The sequence below is a fragment of the Macrotis lagotis genome, chromosome 4 (assembly GCF_037893015.1).
Source record: "Macrotis lagotis isolate mMagLag1 chromosome 4, bilby.v1.9.chrom.fasta, whole genome shotgun sequence".
In the NCBI taxonomy this organism is placed as follows: domain Eukaryota; kingdom Metazoa; phylum Chordata; class Mammalia; order Peramelemorphia; family Peramelidae; genus Macrotis; species Macrotis lagotis.
Genome location: NC_133661.1, coordinates 157,987,140 through 158,010,506, shown reverse-complemented (window position 1 = coordinate 158,010,506; position 23,367 = coordinate 157,987,140). Strand labels below are relative to the sequence as shown.

At 38.1% G+C, this 23,367-nt stretch overlaps 1 protein-coding gene across 4 annotated transcripts in view; it reads right to left on the bottom strand.

Annotated features, from left to right (window-relative positions):
• The window catches only part of CORO2B (coronin 2B), a 227,191-nt gene that overhangs the window by 38,256 nt on the left and 165,568 nt on the right, over positions 1-23,367 (bottom strand). For all 4 annotated transcript variants that reach the window (XM_074234492.1, XM_074234490.1, XM_074234493.1 and 1 more), the window contains one exon: positions 11,976-12,092. In XM_074234492.1, the coding sequence (XP_074090593.1) occupies positions 11,976-12,092 (117 nt within the window). The remainder of the gene's footprint in view (positions 1-11,975; positions 12,093-23,367) is intronic.

Sequence of the window (23,367 nt, the reverse complement as noted above, 5' to 3'; positions counted from 1 at the left end):
TCCCACCCCTCCAACATTAGCCCAGGGAAGATAAGGGAGTCCAGAAGTGGGACACTATAGAGGGCCATTGGAATTCCTGTGTCCAAAAAGATGGTTCAGCAGGAGACAAGAATTGCTGATAAAAAAAGAAGTTCCTGATTTCCAAGGAGGACACAATTGGTGCTACAGGTTCATGAAACAGAATGGACTAAGCAGGTGTTTGTGCACCCAGATTTGCCCAAAAGATGCCTTAATGCTATGAACTGAAGGTCCTTGAATTTCATGATGAATAGAACTTGAGTTCAATAACTTTATGTAATACATTTTTTTTCAAAATTTTGAGCCCCAAAATTAAGGTGCATCTTATACATGGGGAAATATGGTAGGTACAAAACACACATTAGTAAAGAACCACAGTATTCTGGCATTTGATAAACTAAGATTCAAACTTTGAGGTCAAGAATTCATTGACAAAAATTACTAGGAAAACTAGAAAACAATCTAGCAGAAACTAGGTATAAATCAACATCTTATACTGAATCCCAAGAAAGGTAAAAATGAATGCATGATTTAGATATAAAGAGTAATATAATAAGCAAATTAGGGGAGTAAATAAATTTTATCTGCCAGCTATAAGGATAAGGGAAGACTAAACAAAAGGTTCATAGAAGATACAAAGGATAATTTTGATTATGTGAAATTTAAAAACTTTTGAATAAAATAAATGCAGCTATAATTAGAAAGAAAGCAGGAAACTGGGGAAAACAATGCTATAGCAGAAGAGGAAAATGACAAATTTTGGAAGGAATATGGAAAAATAGGGATACTGATTCCTTGTTAGTGAAGTTACAAACTGGTCCAACCATTTGGAAGAACAATTTCAAACTATGCCTTAAGTGCTCTAAAATGGTGCATACCTTTTGAGACAGCAATACCACTACTAAGTATACATCCAAAATGGATCAAAGAAAAGGGGAAAGGACCTTTTTATACAAAAATGTATATAGCAACTCTGTGTGTGTGTGTGTGTGTGTGTGTGTGTGTGTGTGTGTGTGTGTGTGTGTGTGTGTGTGTGTGCTGACTAAGAATTGGAAGTTGAGGAGATGCTCATCAATTGCAGAATGGTTGAACAAGTTGTAGTCTGTGATTGTGATAGAATACTTTTGTATTTATAAGTAATGATAAAGGGAAAGATAAAGAAAAATCTGAGAAGAATTATATGAATTTATAAAAAGTGAAGTGAACAGAACCAGGAAAACATTGTATATAATAACAGCAATATAATAACAATCTAATCTGAAGGACATAGATATCCTAATGAAGTCAATGATCTAAGACAATTCCAAAGGACTTAAGATGAAAAATGCTATCCACATCCAAAGGAAAAACTCATAAGCTCTGAGTAAAAATTGAAGCATACCTTCTCTACCCTTCTCTACTCTTTTACTTTTTCTTGCTTTTTTTTGGAAACATAGCTAATATGGAAATGTTTGGTATGACTTCAAATGTATAATGAATAAGCATGTTGCCTGTCTTCTCAGTGGGTAGGAGAGGAAGGAACTGGAAAGAATTTGAAAGAGTTTGAAACAAAAATTTTTAAAGGGAAATAAAGGATGAGAGGAAGGAAGGAAGGAAGGAAGGAAGGAAGGAAGGAAGGAAGGAAGGAAGGAAGGAAGGAAGGAAGGAAGGAAGGAAGGAAGGAAGGAAGGAAGGAAGGAGAAAGGAAAGAAGGAAGGAAAAAAGGCTGGTTTCTAAAGAACCAGCTCCCCCAGAGTTCTTCAAGAGCAGAATTTGAATCAAATTACACACTTTCAGTCTTTCAGCCTCTCTCCTCTCCTCTCAACACTTTCCCTGCTCCCCCAAGAAAATCATCCCCATTGTCTGCAATTTCCAGGCACCAAGTGACCTAGCTACAAAAAATCTCAAAGAAGAATAGATTTATGACTGTGAGAATATCATTTGTTTTACTGAGACTACCTCTTATACTACCTCCAGTTTTCCTGGTATATATCTTTTAGGTACATAATCATTTGCATGTTGTCTTCCCCTTTAGAATGATAGCTCGTTGAGGGCAGAAACTATTTTTGACTTTCTGTGTATCCTCAGTCCTTAGTACAATGCCTGGTTTTTAATAAGCATCTAATAAGTACTTTGCAATTTGACCTGAGACCTAAGTCTTCTTATTTATATAACAAGTACAACAGCAACACCTATAAAGGTTATTCTGAGGATCAAATGAGATAATGTATTTAAAGTGTTTTTCAAACCTTAAAATGCTCAATATTACTGAAGATTGGCCATACATTTAAAGGTGGAAAGCACCTGAAGTTTACCCCTTCACCTTATAAATGTAATTTTTTAAATTATTTTTTATTATCAGATATAAACTAGTGGTTCTCCATTCAATCCCCAACCAGACATTAGAAATCACCCTCTTGGGGAAACTTGGTGGTAGATGGAGCACCAGCCCTAGAGTTAGGAGGACCTGAGTTCAAATCCAATCTTAGACATATACTTGAATACTTACTTAGCTCTGTGACCTCAGGCAAGTCACCTAACCCCACTGCCTTGTAAAAAAAAGAAAGAAAGAAAAGAAATTAAAGAAATTACCCTCTTTGGAAGGCAAAAGACAATGGTTCTCAACAGCTTTGTCCTACCTCTCCCCCTTCCCTCATTCTCCATATCATAAGACACAAAAATGGACACATAGAAAGGACCTGGCCAAATTTTTTTTTTCCCTATAAGGAAAGAATTGTTCTCAACTAAGCATGAGAATTCTGGTATGATTTTACTTCAGTCCCCAATAAAATTCTTAGTAGAAACATAGAGATCCCTGTGGCTCCCATCATCCAATGAAAGAATCTGATGGAACTCAGAGAAGGTAGGTGACTTTAGATCACCCTGGATTTAGAAGTAGAGAACTCATCATTTTCAGAGGGTTCATCTTTTCCAGAAATCAGGCTGGGATATCCCTTGAGGACAGTTTTCCCTGTTGGTTCTTTTCTAGGCTATGGGAAGTAGCAGGGATATGATCCTCATGGCCTGGCCTGCTGACTCTGAGGATAGAGGTGGGGCCTAAGCTTAAATCCTCTCCCTGAATTTCCTGTGTACTTATGGCAATACATAAATAGCCCTCAATAGCTTAAACATCTGGACAGAATCAGGGTTAAGGGAAGAAGCAAGATGAGGGACAGAAGTAATTCCTAAGGGCAGTAGAGGAAACAGTAGTCCCCTCCCCTTTTTTTTAACTTTGATTTAGAACCTTAGTGGAGGCATTTCTCTTCCATATTCAGAATACTTTCAGTACTTCACATTTGGTTCAAGCAACAAAAAACAACAATAATAGCAACTAGTTTTACATAGCACTTTAAAGCTGACAAGCTATTTCACATAACCAAAGGAAGATTTCCCCATCCCCCATCCCCAGATTCAGGGTCCAAATCATGCAAGGTATTGTGGAAAAGAACATAGGATTATAGGAGTCGAGACATGAACAGATTCTAGTTCTAAGTTTGCCACTGATCTCCCTGTTTCCTTGGGTTATTGCCTTAATTCCTCCAGCCCCCAGCTGTCAGATAAAGATAATGATACTTGTTCTAGCCATCAAACAAGGTCACAACTTGAGTCTGTGACTTCAGAGAAGTCACCTAACCTCCCTAGGTCTCAGAAGTAAAATGGAGAAAGACACCCCTGTCCTGCTTCCATCTCACAGGGCTGTAACTTTCTGTGTGACCTTATGTAAATGATTTCCCCTTTTTAGGTCTTAACCTAAAAAATAAAGGGATGGATGACAATCAGAGGTTCTTAAACTCTTTTCTGATGTGTGTTACAGATAGATTCCTTTGGCAGACCAGTAAACGCTATAGACAAGTCCTTCCCAGTAATGTTTTCTAATGCACGGAATAAACTACATAGGATTCCGAAGGCAATCAATGATATAAAAATAAAAATGTACTATGTTTTCTCATCCATGTTCTTGAACCCCATGATTAAGGATCCTGGACTAGGGGATCCCTCAACTCCCTTCCAGCTCAATAATGTTATGATTTAAAGAGCCTATATATGAAGCAAAGGCAGCAAGAGGTTTTCCTTTGCAGACAATAAGAAAGCAGCCTACCCTGTTCCTCTGGGCAGCAGCTCTTTTTCAAGGGCTGAGCTCCCTTTCCTGCTGAAGGGGAGGGGAAGATGCTAACCAGTCCAGTAAGCAGTGGGTGAGTGAAGAAAGGATGTCAGAGAAAGAAACGGAGTGGTGGGATGGAGAAGGGATAGTCTTTCTTCCCTTCCAGTCCTCTCCTCCCCCAGCACTCCTGGGACCTCTCTCTCTCTCTTTCTCCTTGAAATGTCAGAAAAAAAAAGACCAAACCTCTCCAATCTCAGCAGCCAGCCTAGGTCCCAGAGAGCAGGGAGTTAGAACAGGCCAGCTTAGAAACAAGATAGTGCTATTCCCAGCTGCATTCTCTATCTGCAGCAGAAGCTATAAAAAGAATTCCACTTCAACAATAGGTGACATCACCCAGTTGCAGAGAGAACTGGATTCTACCAGATGCCTGAGAGAGATTTACAGCCCCCACCCCTCCCACAGGATAGGAGTGCCTTGGGAATCAGCTCCGGCACATTCTTCTGGACTCCAGAGGGATGGAGGTTAGACTCCAAGAAGAACTTCTAATAATTAGACATGGAAGTGGCAGTGGGGTGGGGGAAATGTGAGAATCCTCCAATACTCTGTTGTGCCATGTATGCTGGTTTCTTGTAATGCCAAAGGAAAGAAGAACTAAGCCCTTGTGACTTACCCTGATACCATCCCTCTTTTTGATCAGGATCATACTCAACAAATCACAGGACCATAAGATCCCTTGAAGGGAACTCAGAGACTACCCAGTTCAATTCTCTCATTTTGCAGATAAAAAAAAAAACAGGCTCAGTGAGTCAATCTATTCAGTTTAATTCAATTAAATCTATGTCAGAGCACTGACCAATATGAAGATACAAGGATGCATTCAAACACCAGCCTTGCCCTAAAAGGAGATAAGGCAAGTAGGCATATAAATAACTACAATATAAATTATACACTTTGTAAAGGAAAGGTTTTTATAAATTGCTCTGGGAACTTCAGGGAGATTCCAGATTTAGGGATGGAAAAGGAATCAGAAAAAGTCTCGAGGAGGAGATGGAGCTAAGGGACCACTTTAGACTTAGAAGTATGTGCAAAAGTATAAAGGAAGAAAGGGAAATATAAGGAAGAGGGAGGGTTTGGTGACATCTAATGGGTCCATCTAAATCCATTTGGTCTCATGTGCAGTACCTGAACAATAACTGGCATCTATATAATGTATGTGATAGACCCCTGAAATGCTCAGGAAAATCTGGGTTCAAATCATTCCTTAGCCACTTACTAGAAGACAATGTGCAAGTCATTTGACTGTCAAATCAGGAAGTTGAATCAAATGACCTCGAAAGGTGATCTCAATCTATGACTTCTCTGGTATCTAAAAGTATACAGTGTGCTTCACACAAATCACCTTATTAGAATCTCAAAACAATCCTAGGAGGAAGTTACTATAAGTATTATTGCTCTTATTATTTAAAGTAAAAAATTTAAATATATTTTTCAAATTACAACAAAAACAATTTTCAATTTTTATTTTAAAAAAATTTTGAGTTCCAAATTCTCTCCTTGCCTCACCTCTCCTCTCAGTGAGAAAGAAGCAAGCAATTAGCTATAGATTATGCATGTGCAGTCATGTAAAACATATTTCCATATTAGCCATGTTGCAAAAGAAAACACAGACCAAAATAAAAATCCAAACCCCAAAGAAAAAAAAAATTTTTTAAAGAATCTGCTTCAATCTGCAGTCAACCTCCATTAGTTCTTTCTCCGGAGTTGGATAATATTTTTCATCTTAAGTCCTTTGAAATTATCTTGAATAATTGCTGAGAATTAAGTCATTCACAGTTGATCATTGTATAATATTGCTATTACTGTGTAAAATTTCTGGTTCTACTCAATTCACTTTGCAACAGATGGTCATGTTAAGTCTTTCCAAGTTTTTCTGAAATCTACCTGTTCATCATTTCTTACAGCACAATAGTAAGTATTCCATCACAATTATATACCACAGCTTGTTCAGTCATTCCCCAATTGATGAGCATCCTTTCAATATCCAATTCTTTGCCACCACAAAAAAAAAAGCTTAATGTTTCCATTTTACAATAAAAAGTCTGAAGTTCAGGGTTTATTTGGGATTTTTTTTTTAAAAAGGATTTGCCTATGGTCAAACAGCTAGTAAGTAGCAGGCAAGAAATCTAAACCTTCTGAACTCCAAGTTCAATATTCTCTCTACTATTGATTATAGATAAAGCTAGAAAGCTAGTGTGGAGGACCAATGTGACTTTCTTGTACTCTTCATGGACAGAAAAGTGGGGAGCACCAGGGATGCTCTACTGTCCCTAAATTTCTTCCCGTCTCCATTTTCTGTGGCTTAATAAAGTGGGAGAAGCATAGCATTTAGAATTGACCACTTGAATTTGAATTCTGACTCTCATTTATTCTCAAATGACCTCAGGCAACTTAACTCCTTAGGTCTTGGTTTCTTCATGTACAAAATAGGAATTTTGAACTAGATTACTCTAAGGTACTTGCAAACAGCTTTAAAACATGTATGCTGATGCTGGATTCATTCCTTAGAATTAAGCTCAAAGAATGTTGGAATGGGAAGGGAATCTTTGAGTTCATCTCGTGTAGGGGCTATTTTTCCCTGCTTGAATGTAAACTCTTTGGTGGCAGAGTGTGGTTGTGCACTGAGCACTGCACAAGGAGTCAGGAAGATCTGGGTTTCAATCATACTTCAGATAATAAAGGAATTAGACTCAATGACCTCAGCAATCCCTTCTAGCTCTAAATAGATGATCTTGTGTCTATCTTGTTTTTGTATTTGTTTGACACATACATAGTGTGTGTGCTTGACACACACACACAAAAAAATGTTTTTCTTTCATTTTAGCATATTCCCTCATTTTACAGATGAGGAAACTGAGACCCAGAAATTTAAAATGCAAATCCTAAGAGGAATAAATCAAATAAAATCATGAAATCTTAGCAATGGCTCTTAGGAAAAAAAGAGAGAGACTGGGAATTCTGAAGCTGTTCTGTCCCCAGAGAGTTGAATTCTCAAAACTCCTTCTAGGTCAGCAGCTGTGGGCCGAGCAGCTGAGAAGAGGAGCTTAATTTCTCCCTAGGTCACAGGATGTAATCGCCTTCTCTATGCCTCACTGACAGTACTGCCCCTCCACCAACTGTCCTCCTCTTCTGCCTGCCTCTCTTTGTTCCTTTGCTCATGCTGAATGTTTTCTTTGATATGAATGTCTCAGCTCTCCCTTCTAACTATCCACTTCCTATGCCCATCCTTCAGGGGTCAGTTCATATTCCTCTTTCTCAATGAAGTCTTCTCTTGACCTCCTAGTCTTTACTGATCTCTCCCTTCTCTAAAATCCTATAACCTTTTAAAAAATCTATGCCACACATTCTAGTATGAAAGGCAGCAGGATATACTTCCCCACTTACTAGCTGTTTGGTACAACTTCTCTGAGCTTTGGTATTTTTATCTGTACAATGGGTATAATAGCCTTTGCATCACTTCCCTCATGGGATTTTGGGAAGTTGAGTACTTTGTAAAGAGCTACATAAATGTAAGTTATTATTTTGCTGTCTCATTCAGCAATGATTTCCTGTGTATATTTTCTCCTCAGCTAGATCACATGTTCCTTCTGCTACCTATGAAGAAATCTCTATCTGGTTGACGCAATTTTCTGTTTTGTTTTAAAGGACTGACTTCAAAAGCATAAACCTATAAAGCAGCATTTCCCAATCTATGTTCCATGTTCTACGCTTTTCATGTTCTATGTGAAATTTTCAATGCTAGCAATATTTTTCCCTTTAAAATTTTTGTAGAGAAGAGACAGAAACAATGAGAAAAAAGAGAGCTACAGAGACAGAGACAGGCAGATACTAGGAGATAAGTTACTGGGGAATGTGAGCCACAGTTCAGGTTTTTCAAAATTCTTTAATCAGGAGAGCTCTTGTTATTGTGCATAGAAGAGAGTGGCTGCTTGGGTAAGATTAAAATAGTTCCTTTATCATAGTGTCTCTCAAACTGGTTTCTGATCATAAGTTAGGGAACAACTGAACTAAGAAAGTCAGGAGAGATAAGTTAGCATTCACTTCAGTACATTCCAGGTCAGAGAAGAGTTCAAAAGAAGGGAAGGTTTACCAAGAGTTCTAAGATGAACTTGGCGGGGGGGGGGAGGGGGGGGGAGAGAATCACAGCTATTAACTGAGAAGAATGAAGGAAATTTCATAAACACTGATCTCAGTTTCACTAACAAGCCTAAGAAGAAGGGAAGAAAGCTTGATAGCTAACGGCTGAGAATGCCAATTGAGGCATTAAGATACAACTGCACCTCAGCTAAAGATTCCAGATGCACCTCCAGCTAAAGATGGCTGGAAAAAGCTATAACATCTTTTCTTCAAGGGAGAGGCTTATTAAAGACAACATCATTTGCCTCCATTCCCAGTGGATGGTGGAGGTGGCTAAAAGAGCTAGTGAATGAGTTGTAACCACAGAAAGCTTGGTAGATATTGTTTCAGAGTATTAGGTGACCCTGGAAATGACCAAAGCTGACAAATATCTAAAATGGAGAGAGAGCAGCACTTTCCAGGGAGCCTTAGAGAGTAACATACTTGGATGGAAGCAGGGTTGGCATAAAGCATCATAATGACATCAACAGTTTTGTGTCATTTGCCCCTCTGTGTGTGTGTGTGTGTGTGTGTGTGTGTGTGTGTCCTGATCTCATGTTCATGTGCATTTCTTCATGTGTGGATAACCATATGTTCCTTTTGAGTGATAATCCCATTCATATTTCCCATAAAGATTAACTCTTTCTGCATGGATCTATAGGAAAGAAATATCATGGGAAGTGACATATTTTAATCATTTTACTTATACTGTTATTTATTATACTGGTTAGACAGGTACATATAAATATACAAAATATGGGTAATAAGCAAGGTGACTTTATTTGTCCAGAGAATTCATTGATCAAATTATATTTTTTAAAAGTATGTAAAGAAGATAGAAAGAAGGGGGGAGTCAAGTGAAGATGATTATAAAAGAGTAGCATAAGAACATTCTTTGTTAGAACATTGTTGAAGCACTGAATAACAAAAACAAAAAAGGTTTTTTTAAAGTTATATTGGGAAAAGGGGAGAATAAAAAAGAGATCTGTTGAAGGTGGATGGTATGACTATAATGAAGATTGGAGAGAAGACAGAATTATTTATCTTTTATTTTGCTTCTATTTGTTTCTGCCAGAGAGAATGAATTGCAGAGGCCAAGAATGTCCAATTCTAAATTGAAATTTAGAGAAGTAAGGAGAGAAGGTTGAATTCCCACTTTTTTTTCACTTGTTGTAGGAGAATCCTTGTTTTGGTTCAGCTTAGACTAAATGAACTCACAGTTTTCTTCTAGCAATTCTGTGATACTGTGACAGCTTTAGACCAGTTAGAGAGAGAACACTTAGCTGCTTCGATGAATTCCCAGGTCACCAGGCCCAGGCTATTAACCTGGAACATGAGATGGCTAAGTATCTTATTCTCTTAGAATGGGAGAGGGTCTAAAAGACTGGAGATAAATAAATGTCCCAATTTAAACAAATAAAAACTATGGATCTAACCTAAAGTTAGATCACCAATGAAATTTTAGACTATACCACTAATGTATAATAATGAATTATTACAGTGTAAGAGATAGGTTGGATCTGCAGAGTTCCTAGCAACCCAAGGATTACATAACCTTCACAGTCATAACAATCTTAATCTTATCTTGCTCTAGTCATTTCCCAGACTTGGTGAGAAACTTTAGAGGTTAAATAAATCTATAATAAACTCAAATTAAATATTTATTTCAAAGACGCAAAGTCATGAAAGTTATTCAATTCATACTCCTAATATTCTGTCACTTTACAAAAAACAAAATAGTTGAGGCTTTGATAGATTAAATGACTTAGTCAAAGTCCAATAAGGTAGTATTTAGCAGAATTGAGAAGCAAATTCAGGTCCTTTCTCTTTGAATTCAGCATTCTTTCCATGGTATTCCACTGCCTCCCTCCCAGCAGTAAGTACTCAAGTTAGGTACTGTATTACTTTGATTCATTACTAATTTTGTATTTAGATATATATATATATATATATATTTTTGTATATGTCTTCCTTCTTTCATTCCTTCAGTTTTGCCCTAAGGCTCTCAGGTGAGGAAAGAGAAGTCTTTTAGTCGATTCACAATTATTTACCAGGGTCAAATGGTCAGTTTCAGTACAGGATTAATCCTTGAGATAGATGTTAAAGAATAATGATACTGACTCACCTTTATTTAGTGATTTAAAGTTTATAAGGCACTTCCATCACAATAACACCCCCATTTTACAGATAAAGAAATTGAGGCTTGGAGAGGTTAAATGATTGCTCATAATCACAGTCAGTCTTTATCCTTAGGGAGTTCCTGGTCTTTCCTCATGTAGATTCTTCATGGAAAATTATCTAATCCTCACTCCCTCCCTCTACTCTCTCATTAATATATATATATAAACAAAAGAAATAGAACAAGGTCTTCCCATCAAGAATAGAAAAAGGTACATAATAATATAGTAGAAGGTGTTGGGCAAAAAATGATATTATCAAATTTCCAAGAGCTTTCAGACATGAGAAATTTTTATCATATAGTTTTAGGAAAATACTTTGTTGTTGTTTTTTGTTTTTTGCAAGGCAATGGGGTTAAGTGATTTGCCAAAGGCCATACAGCTAGGTAATTATTAAGTGTCTGAGACCAGATTTGAACTCAGGTACTCCTGACTCCAGGGCTGGTGCTCTATCCCTTGTGCCACCTAGCCATCCCTAGGAAAATACTTTGTTAAAGTTAAATCACAAAATAAATGCAAATTAATAAGACTATGCTCTGGTTGGGACTGGACAAAACAGTGTGAACTTATTAAGAGATGAATTTTGCCAGAGAAATTTAAGAGTAAGAGTAGGAGGCCCATTTTGTCTTTATGCAGCCAAAGCTTTGGAAAATATATTGTATCCAATATATCCAAATGGATAGGCATTAGCACATGGGGGGGGGGGGGCTCTGCCTAGAAGAACTGCCCCAGAAACTTGGAAGGGTTTATATTCTGCAAGGATTAATGCAGACCCAATGCCATCCAAGGAAAAGTGTCCTGTCCACAAGGGAGGAAATAAGAGTCTACATTGGTTCTTTAGGATAGTAACATCAAAACTGGAACTCCAAGTCCAGGTTATCTTTCCACTTTATTGCCCTCAAAAACACAACAGATACTATGCTAGACAAAAACAAAATAGACACTGACCCCAAGGAGCTTCATGGATTACATTCCTTCCTTCTTTCCCTTAGATAGCACTTACCACTGAGGAACTGCATGTACACATCTTCAGAAGAGACCTAAATAATATTTAGTTTTATTTCCCCTACTACCAACTGGAACACCCCTAAAGTTCACAATGAATCACTTTGTACTTGTTAGTCCTAATTCACATCTTACCCTATCCCTCCAAATCATCACCTCCCAGGGAGGATCAGACTAAGAGCAAAAAGACTAGACTGATGGTAGAGAAGAAATTGTCCTCCTAGCAATAAGTATTCTTTTGTTTGAGGAAGTATCTAGCTCACTCCTCTCTTCTTTCCTCCTTTCCCTCACTTCCCTTTTTCTTTCCTCCTCCCTTCTTTCCTTTCTTCCTCCCTCCCTTCTTTCCTTCCTTCCTGTCTTCCTTCCTTCTTTCACTCCATTCCTTTCTCTTTCCCTTTCCTCCCCTTCTCTCCCTCTTTCTTTCTTTCCTTCCTTCAATCCTTCCACATTTCCAGTACATGGAGAATCAGAACCTACATCTTCCATTGGGAAAAGCCACCTTAGTCTTACTTCCTACTTACTGATGTGTCCTCTGAGCAGGATGCAATGATGTTGTCAATGAAGGGGTTCCATTTGATGTCAAGCACATTGCCCTGGTGACCACAAACTTTGGGAAAGTTGGGCTCAATTCGACCTGTCTGAAGGAAAGCATGGAAGAAGCAGCATTAGTTTTAAAGTCATCAAGGAATATATACACTCAATGTTAGGTAGTCACAGAACCAACAACATCATTTTCTCCAACTAAACCACAAGTTCTTTGAAGGATTATGTTTTAAAATATTTTTGTGTCTTTTCTAAGTGCCTACCATAGAAGCTTGGTGAGTTTCTTTTTATTTTTTAGTATATATGGGAAATTGAGCCTCAAAAGACCGAAGTGACTTTCCTAAAGTCATATTACTGAGTGACAGGACCCAGACCTGAATCCAAGTTCAGTTTTCTTTACAAGTCAAAGGCTTAAAACATCACCAGTTTTGGACTAAGTAATAAAAATATGGAAGAAAAAAAAACCTAGGACAGGAGGCACTCAAATATTTTTAAATTTCCTATTTCAGGGCTTCTCAAATTATTTTTCTCAGAATGATGATGTCCCACATGATGTGAATAAAGGTTTCATGTGACAATTTTGATTCTGTCAATGTTTCCCCATCTTTAATGACTAATATGTATAATTCTGTGTATAGGATATGACTGTGGCTACAAAAGGGCAGTGTACTCTTAAGACATAAACCCCATTTTCTCTCTCTCTCTCTGAGTTGGTATTCAATCTAACTTGCTCTCACACCAATAGACTTTGATGGTGGTGAGGGGGGGTGGTGACCTGGGGGAGCCATGATGATTCAGCTACTAAGGGCAACGTGTGATATAATATATACTAATACTACTTTTTACTTCCAGGCTCCTGAACTAGCAACAGTGTGTTTCCCATTTATACAAAATCAGTCTCTATGACACCAATGATTCTTTAAACATGAAACATTTGCTTAATGATAAGGCAAAGCCAAGAGCATTCAATAGAAGACTAAAATGAGAATAACTATAACATCTGCTCAGTAGAAGAAAAAAAAACACGAGAAATCAAAATATGTCTTTCCATAAATCTGGGTCACTCTTTCTTACCAATACATATAATACCCCTAGCATATACAGAAATCAAGAAGAAAGGAAGTAAGCAGAGAAACACAATGTATGGAACAATTCACAATTTTCCTGTGTCTCTTTAGAGAACAGTTAGCAACATATCACCTGTTAGGCAAAATTACTTCTTTATTGCATTTTCCCCTTCTAGTTCTTACAGTACTATAGCTAAACAAAGCTATTTCTCTGATACTCATGGGACATTGAAGCAGTGAAGAACTCTTTTTAGTACATAGACACCCTTTGAAGGGTGCTGAGAAAGTGTTAACTCTTTTTCAGTCATAAGCAATTCTATTAAATGGAAACTTCTCAGCTCTGTTTTAGTCCCTGAAGAGTTTCTCCCTGTCAAATGAAGGCAGTTCTCTCCTCTATCTTTTGACTGACAGATCATTTTCCTAAACTTGATTTTTATCAGTTTTCCTTACACCAATACTCTTTTTTATTTTAAGTTTTTAAAAATTTTTTGTATATTTGAAGCAATGGGGGAGTGACTTGCCTTAAGTCACCTTAAGGTCACACATCTAGGCAATTATTTAGTGTCTTAGGGCAGATTTTAAGTCAGGTCCTCCTGACTCCATGGCCAGTGCTAAATCCACTGTGCCACCTAGCTGCCCCCTCACTGTACCACCTAGCTTCCCCCTACACCTATCTGCCTCTTTTAGAAATCAAAATGTTCAAATAAGAAAAGGGAAATGTTTTAACATGTGTTTTAAAGACAGTGGCTTACATGTGTATTAAAGTGGCAATTATATATATATATATATATATATATATTTATACATGTATACATATATCTTTCCATATATATGGAAGGGGAGGGCTTAATTTTCTTTTTATTTTGCTTTGAAATGTCCCCAGGCTCATTCTGTATCCAGTTATTCCATATAAGAAGTCCTCCCTAGCTAGCATTATGCGTCCCATCATAACATTTTATATCCAAAAATGTACTGTGGTCCACATAATTTGGAAAATTCTGTTGTACCAACACTATGCCAGAGACTCCATCCTACTGTTCCCACTAGCATTTGGAAAGCAGAGTAAAGGAGACCTAGATTCTGGCTATCTGTCCTTCATGGACAGTTCTGTGAAGCCTCTTAACCATAACTCACTTTAATCAATCTCTTCATTATGGATTTCTTCCAATCAAATTGAGGAGTTTTTAATTTTATGTTTCATTTTTTAAAAGACTACTCTCATTTGAAAGATTATACTTAGCTATAATTAGTCAAATCTGAGGGGTACTTTTTATCAATAAGGGTATATGAATTTAAATAAAAATCAAACAACTTTGATAGAGGCATGGAATAGAGGAGAGAATTCTTCTTAAACTGAATAAAACTCTGAAATACAAAGCAAACAGGTGGGTTCCACTCTTTGCAAAGGGTATTTCTGAAAATATATGTCTAAATTAAATTTTTGTCAATTGAATCACATTTTTAAAATGCCAGGAAATTAATTCATTTAAGGAAACCAGAGACTGAATCCTATGGTAAAGAATCTTTATTGAATGTTCCCCCTGCTCTACTACCCCCCCCCATTTAAGTTCAGATTTTCAAAACAAGTTTTTTTCCTTTAAAAAAGTTATTATTTATTGTTTTTAAATAATTTCCAAATATATCCTCCTCCCACCATCCCTTCCTCAGTAAGCCATCTTATTTTATAGAGGAAGAACCTCTGTAAGGTCCTTAGATCACTTCAAAGAAGTTAAGTAACATTTAAAATCATACAGTAGTAAATGTCAGACCTAGGATATAAAGCACTGTGTGTGCTCCCTGAGAGTACAGATTGTTTCATTATGACAAAAAAAAAAAGAAAGAGAAAAATATCAGGTTAGCAGAAACCGAGCAACACATCTACTAAGTTTGGCAGCATATGCAATATTCACCTCCACAGTCTCCACCTCTGCAAATAAAGAAGTTGCATGTTTTCAAGCCTATGCCAGGGCCAAGTTTCTTGGTCATTATAATCATATAGCATTCAGTTTCATTTTTTTTTGTTTTTTCCATTTAAAAAATATGACTGGGGGCAGCTAGGTGGCACAGTGGATAAAGCACCAGCCTTGGAGTCAGGAGTACCTGGGTTCAAATCTGGTCTCAGACACTTAATAATTACCTAGCTGTGTGGCCTTGGGCAAGCCACTTAACCCCATTTGCCTTGCAAAAACCTAAAAATAAAAATTAAAAAATAAAAAATATGACTAATTTTAATTGATTATTGTCCTTCATAGTCACTTTGGAAAGTCATTCTTCATTCATAGTCCAATGATATGGCTATAGATAAAATAGCAACACCAATAGCATCATCATCATTTAGAACTCCTTGGGAATGGCCTACATAGAATGGATCCTCAATAATGATGGAACTTGCCTTTTAATGATGGATGTAATTTTTTTTTAAAAAATAGCTCTGTCATTTGCAGCCCAGTCTTGAATAGCCACAGAAATCAAGCTGGGTAAAACAGCATCTGGTTCTTGGGGCAATGAAAAGAATACTAGATCTGGATTTAAGAAAAGTTAGGTTTTAATCCTGACTCTGCCACTTGCCACCTGTGTGGCCTTGGGCAAGTCTCTTAACTTACTTAAACCTCAGTTTTTTCATCTGTGAAATGAGGAGAGTTGGATTCATTGACTTTTAAGATTTAAGATTGGCAACTCTTCAACTATGATTTTAGGACGCTGGTCTAGTTATAAAGCACAAAACTAGTTTTCCTGAATGAGTTATAACTGACTTGAACAGATAAAAATTCTCAAAAGTAGTGCCTAATATATTCTGGACAATGATAGCATTACTGAAATTCAAATATATTCTACTTTAAGAGGGAGGGGGTAGTCATTTAATACCAGGGGATACTGGAGATTGAAGATATAGCCCAGAAGTGTCAAATATGATGTATCCTGTAATACTCCCACAACCAGATAAAATATAATCAGGAAATATTTTTTAAAAAACAAATAAAAATACAATATAACCTAGATAATGCAATATGTGTTTCTCTAAGTCAGTGTGTGACCCACAAGGATTCTTATGTATACTTTTATGGCCACTTTTCTATCTCAGTTTAACACCACTGATCTAATCTAACCCTCTGAAGAAAAGAATGTACTCACTTGCACATACAAGAACTAGTATTTTCACTAAACAATTAGTTTTATTCCTCTTTATGTATAGCCTAAGGGGCATAGATAATAATGTTAGTTAAGGGGAAGAGAATGAAACTTTGGTGAAACATCTAAACCTGGAAAGCCTTTGAACAAATCTGAGTTGAGCCTATCCTGGACTTAAAGTATCACAGGGTCAAAGATTCAGAATTGGAATTTTTTTTTAGAGGTGATAGAGTTCATTCAACCCTGCCTTTTTACCGGTGAAGGGACTGAGCCCCAGAGATGGTAAATGACTTCTCCAAAAACACTGGTAAGTGGCAGACCTAAAATTTGAAGCTCAGTTGGAACAAAAGTTCTTTGTACTTATACCCCTTCCCCTTTAGTGTTGACAGATGGATTAGTTGATCCAAATTCAGTATTCTTTCCCCTATACCATGAAAGGAATTATGCCTTCTGCACCCAATGGCTTAGAAAGGATTCTGCTTCACAGTGATGGCTTAAGGCCCTGAAAGACATTCAAAGGAAGATTTTAGATATCTTATAAATGTCTTCAATGGGCAGCTAGGTGACCCAGTGGATAGAGCATCAGACCTGGAGTCCTAAGTTTAAATGTGACCTTACACATTTACTAGTTGTGTAACCCTGGGCAAGTCACTTCACCCTGTTTGCCTCAGTTTTCTCATCTGTGAAATGAGCTGAAGAAGAAAATGACAAACCACTCCAATATCTTTGTAAAGAAAATCCCCAGGGTGGCTAGGTGGTGCAATGGATAGAGCACAGGCCCTGGAGCCAGGAGTACCTGAGTTCAAATCTGGTCTCAGACACTTAATAATGACCCAGCTGTGTGGCCTTGGGCAAGCCATTTAACCCCATTTGCCTTGCAAAAAACCTAAAAAACCTAAAAAAATAATAATAAAAAAAAAAAGAAAATCCCAAGTGGTGTCCCAAAGAGTCACAAATGACTGAAAAAACAATTCAACAAGGTCTTCATAAACAAGGAATGAAAAACCTTCTGGTAAGCTCAAGGCATTCTATTATATAAACTTCCTCTTTATCTAGTTACAGTGATTTCATGTCAGTTTTCCCTAAGTAGAACACTTTTGTACTCATAATAGACAAAGTCAGTAAAAGACAAAGAAAAAGTCATGGCATTTTATGCTTGGACCTTATCTTCTGTTTAGTCTTTATGAGCAATTAAGAAAATAAAATAGTTATCCCTTTAGATGCCTCAAGGACAGCCAGAATGAAATGTTTAATAGTTGGTGATGTGGAGCTCAGAAGACTAGAACTGGATATATATATATATGATCTAGTAGTCTGTTAGATAGAGATGATAGTTGAACCCATGAAATCACAGAGCAAGTAGAGAGGAGAAGAGAGTCCAGGATAGAAAAGATATACCTCAGTTTTAATTTTTAAAAGATCAAATCTTTTTGCAAATATATCAATGCCTCCTCCCACTCACAAACTACCTTAAACTTCTTTTCTTCAGTTGTTCTCACCAAGGCTTTTATCTTTTGTTTTTTCTCAAATTTTGCTTATTTAGTTTTTCAGTTAAAATCCTAGATTCAGAGGAGTTGGTAGGAAGATGTATTTTGGGAAAGTGATGCTAGTGGTATAAGAAATGTTTTCCTTCCCTTTTCCTTCTGCACCCCTGGCACCATCTATTTCTCACTCAGCTCTAGTTAGAGGAGGTGGAACATAATCCAAAGACTATGGAAGGAGGTAGAAAAAATGGGTCAGACAGGCATTATCAGTATTTCCTAGCACATTCTGGACTTTTCCCAGTACTGAGCTCATCCTGGACATGTGGTAGTGATCCAGAAGATAATGACATTGAGGGTTAGGGAGGAACACTTTGTTGCAACTTCAAGCCCTGGGACAAAATTCTCCTCCTGGGGACTTGAGAGAGGACTTTTCATGGATATGGCTACATTCCTCTTGCCTCTCAAGTGAATGGTGGTGTTGAGGCGGGGCAGGAAAGAGTCTGATAAACAAGGGGGAGGAAGAGGGGTTGCCTCCTCAACTTCTGGATAAGATTTTGAGAGCAACTTCAGGAAACACATTGCTGGAAGAAATACCAGAGGAAGGTGGAATTTCCTTCCCAGACTTTTTTCCTCTTAGCAGAGGAGATAAGCTAAATTTGTTAGGCACCCTGCCCTGTACCTATGGATTTGGGATGTTAATTGTTGGGGCAATTTTGTAAGTACTTTATTTTTTCAGGTGGGGAGGTATATAATTTCTGGCCTATAAATGGGACCATCAACCCTGCTGTAATTAATCTGGAAATGGAAGAACATTGACTGAGAGGAGGTATAAAAGGTGGGTGGGATAAAGACCCTTTAGAGAAACTTGACCAGGGTAAAGGGTTTAGAGATGATGCTACAAGAGGGCCATTTGGAAGGAAATAAGAGAAGACTTAAGGACTATTTGAAGGAAATGGTGAAAGGAAGAAATACTTTGAGGAACAAAGATTAAACTAGTTTGCTTAAATTAGAGAAGTACTGGAAGCGATGGGTAGGAGATAGATTTAGTCATGATATAAGGAAAAAAATTTAGGTATTTAGAATTGTTCAAAATGGGTTACCTCTGGAAATAATGGTGCCCTGCTTCCCCACCCACTATATGCCTTCAAACATAGGTTAGCCAACCACTTTGGAATGTTGTATGGGGATTCCTTTGCAGCTATAGATTGAGTTTGATGGCTATTGAGGTTCCTCCCAACTCCAGATTCTATCTTGGTCAGAGGAGCCTTAGGGTCTGCTGGAGCCAGCTTGAACCAGTTGATCAATTGTTTAGAGTTCATTTGTTTATATCTTAGACATCCATAATCTCTCCAAATCAGAACTTGATTTGCTATGTTGATTGTCTAGCTTTAACCTAGCAATAGATAAAATATTAATAATAAAGAGTAAACTTAAAAGTGGGTCATTAATACATTTTTGGAGAGCTGATTGTTTAACATTTACTCATCTCAGATCAGTGTACCTACTCTGTGACTATCTTTGTCTTTCAGATTATTTGATCAAAAACAGTCATATGATTTGAGAATTTGAAATTCTCTTTGCAACATGTTTTGTGGACTTTGAATTTATATTTTTGTAAAAGTTGCAATTACTGTTAACAGCTTTCATTTATCATGTATTTTCATATCTCAATAGATTCTTCAAGTAACCCTATGAATTAGATAGACCAAACTTTCTTCTTGTTGTTCAGTCATTTTCAGTTATGCCTGACTCTTTTTGACCCCATTTTGAGTTTTCTAAGCAAAGATACTAGAGTGGTTTGCCATTTCCTTCTCCAGTTTATTTCACGGATGAGGAAAATGAGACTTGCCCAAGGTCACACAGCTGCTAAGTGTCCAAGGTCAGATTTGAATTTAGGAAAATGAGTCTTCTTAACTTTAAACCCATCATTCTAAACATTAAGCCTATTCCAGTTTCTCTATTGTAGACCACCATTCATCTGACACTACCTACAAATTCAAGTTTTCTGCTAATACCCAAGGATGGCTCCAACCCAGATGACCTGGGAGATTTGCCTTTTGTCTGCAATCAAGCCATCCCTAATCCAACTGCCTCACTGCTACCCAAACCTTAAAATGAATCATTATTGTTGATAGAAAATAAACTTTTTATTTTTTTTAATCTCCTGAGTCTAGGCTTTGCCTAGTATATTGTAAATACATAATTAACATTTATTGATTAATTGATTGATCAGAGTAGAACAGAGTTTCTTAGCTTTGGGGGGAATTTTGAATTCCTTTGGCATTCTCTAGTAAAACCTAAGGATCCTTCTCAGAATAATGTTTTTAAATGCAAAAAATTGATTTACACAAGATTACAAAGAAAGTCAAGTATGCTGAAATAAAGTTATTACTAAAATATTTTTTAAAACCCCAGATTCAAAGACCTGAGATTAAGAACTCTTATAGTAGAATGTAGGTTCCTTGAAGACAGAGACTGCCTCATTTTTGTCTTTCAGTCCCCTGTGCCAAACACAGCGCCTGGCTCATGGGTGCTTAATAAATATTTGTTCAATTGGATTGAATTGAAAGAAAGGGCAGAGCCCCCCACAACTGTGTCTGGGAGTTGGCCTCATCCTAAACCCAGACTCTTCTCCTAGCTCTTCCTGTTTCATACCTCACCTCCCTCCCCAATGTTGCTTCATCTGCATCCTGCATCCATTTTTTTTTTGTTGGAGATGAATGATGAGACTTTCCTGAGCATCTTTCATGCTCTCGATCAGAGATTATATGATCCAAAGTGAAAGGCAATAGTTTACCAAGTCCATTATTCACAAGCATTTATGAAGTAGCCAGGAGCTAGGGGATTCAAAGATTGGAGTGAGGAAAACCTAAAATGCCTCACATTCAAGATCCTCCACAATCTGGCTCAATCTACTTCCTCACCTCATGCTTCCCCTACAACAGAGACCCTCTGTTGGCAGATTGGTCTCATTGCCTTCAGAATAAGTAGCCATGCTCAGAATGTTTTCCCAACTCCATTGGGTCTTCCCTATTCCCCTCTGTCCTTACTTCTTTCTTCTCCATCCAGTTAACCTTCACTCAACCCAAACTTTAAGGTGTAGCTCAGATTTCACCTTTTCCACAGACGGTTTTGAGAGCACACTCACTTTCTTCCTCTTTTGGGTCAACCCTTGGCATATGGTAATATGCTACTCAGACAGCTATTTAGCTTTTTCTATGTGTTTGCCTGTCTCTGTGATTAGACTGCATTGACCCTAATGTTCAATCTGTTGTCATATTTTGTTACTATCTTTAAGACATCTTTTGCAAACAACTCCTTTCCTATACCTCCATTCACACAACCACCACCCTAATCTAGGCACCCATCCCTTCTCTCCTGAATTATTAGAACAGACACATAATTGATCTTCCTGGCTCAAGTCTCTCCCTCTCCAATCCAACCCCCCTATCAGCTGTAGAAGTGACTGTGGTTCACCTCTATAAACTTTCTTGCTGTTTCTCACACACCCCAATCTTAACTCCCATTTTGTGCTTTTTCAGGGACTGGCTACATCTATCTGGAATTTTCTCCTTCCTCACCTCTGCCTCCTACTTCTCTGACAACCTTCAAGACTCACTCAAATCCCACCTTCTGCAGGAGCTCTTGCCCAAACCTCTCTTCAACCTCCTGCCCAACCCCACCCACCTGCTCTGCAAATGCAAGAGCCTTCCTTCTAGGATTAACTTCTATTTATACTGTATACATCTTTTAGGTAAGTAAGTATTCATATGTTGTTTCCCCCTTTAGAAATCTCCCATTGTCTCCTTGAGAGCTGCAACTGCTTTTTGCCTTTCTTGTATCCTTAGCTCTTAGCACAGGGCCTAGAATAAGGTAAAGGCTTAATAATTGTCTTTCAACTGACTGACTTAGTGAGGGAGGATAGGAACAATATCTTCTTTTTTCCCCAGCACCTACTGGATTTTACAGGATATAGCAGATCTTCAGTAAGAGTCTGTCCGATGAATGAATGTTGGCTATATCCCCCTGGCTAAATGGAAAGTAGGACAGAAGGATTTAGCAGTCACAAAGCTGGGGCATTAGGATGCAGAGGATCAATTTAATTCCTGGGATGGGAGAAGCTTTCAGAGCTCCGGATTTTCTGGAGTACTCTAACTTAATGAAATGAATGATTATGACTACACTAGCCAAACCTTCTGTTCCCCTCTCTGACAGGATAGAAACCCCAAATCTCTCTATTTCTCCTGTGACTGAATTAAGGATAGATGGGGGATGGTTGGATAGTGTAGTATGGAAGGGTAGATTTTTAATGTGGGTCATATTCCCAATCAGTTCTCAGCCCTATAGTGCTTCGTTTCTATCCCTTGCCTGACTTCCCTCCTTCCCATGCCTGCCCTTCGGCTCTCTCTCCCAAAGAGGCCTTGCTCTTTGAGGCCCTGAGAGTGACCAGATTATTCCAAATCCAACATCCCTGTGCAGGGAGCCTCACGCTCGGCTGAGTTTTGACTTTACAAAGACTCATGTTAATTAGGGCACGATACTAGAATCCCCTAACCATATGGCATGAGCATCACTTTTCCTCTGCTGATTGAAAATAGCCAATAGGATTCTCCCTTAAAGATTAACTGACCTTGGGGCAGAGTGTGTATTTGTGGTTTGTGTGTGTGTGTGTGTGTGTGTGTGTGTGTGTGTGTGTGTGTGTGTGTTGGGGAGAAATAGAAAGGGGGCAGATTTAGGGTTTAGGTTAGAAAAAGAAAATAGATGGATAAATGGAACTCAATTGAGGTCAGAGACCCAGTTCATAAGCCAGTCCATTCCTGACAAAAGGTCCAGTCTCTGAATTGATCACATTAGCGGCTATCTAAAGTAATGCTCCCTGCTGAAGGGCCTCTCCTATCTTTCTCCCTCCCCACCCCCAAGCTCTGGTTGTGTCAGTTCCTGCTGCCTGCCATCTGGCCCTATGGGAGCCACTCCGCCTGAGTCCTCTTCTGCCAGCATCCCGGCTGCTCATCTGCCTTCCTTTTCTGAGAATGCTTCGTTCAGGGTTTACTCCATTAATGGAGCCATCACAATGGAGGAGTAGTGACAAGGGACCCTAATGGAAGGAGTGATTTGTTAATGGTCATGCATTTACCCAGAAGCTCCAACAATCCTCATCTATCAGGAGTGGTAATGCAGCAGAAAGAGATCTGGCACAGACATCTGAGGATCAGAGGTCAAATCCCACTTCTGATATACCTATGTGATATCCGGTCAAGTCACTTATCATCCCTAGGCCCTGGTTTTCTTATCTGTAAAATGGGATGGGGGTTGGGGAGATAGTAGACTAGATGGCATCTGAGATTTTTTTTTCTAGTCTGAGATACAATCGTATACGGAGATCTGTCATGTTTTTTTAGAACCAGAACCTATGCCATCAAGACCACATTTCCCCTTTATCCATACAAGTTACCCATAGAGTATTTCTGTCAGTGATCTTAGCCTATAGTTCATTATATACCAAAAAGTCATCTTGTTCATTTTTCCTCTATCCCCATGTCCACCATTTTAGTAAAGATCCTCATGATCTCATGCCTTCAGTCTTGCAGGGTGATGTAGTGGGAAGAGAGCCAGACATGGAGTCAGAAAGATTCTGACACTTAGCAGCTGTGTAACCATGGGCAAATCAGTTCACTTTACTCATTCACAGA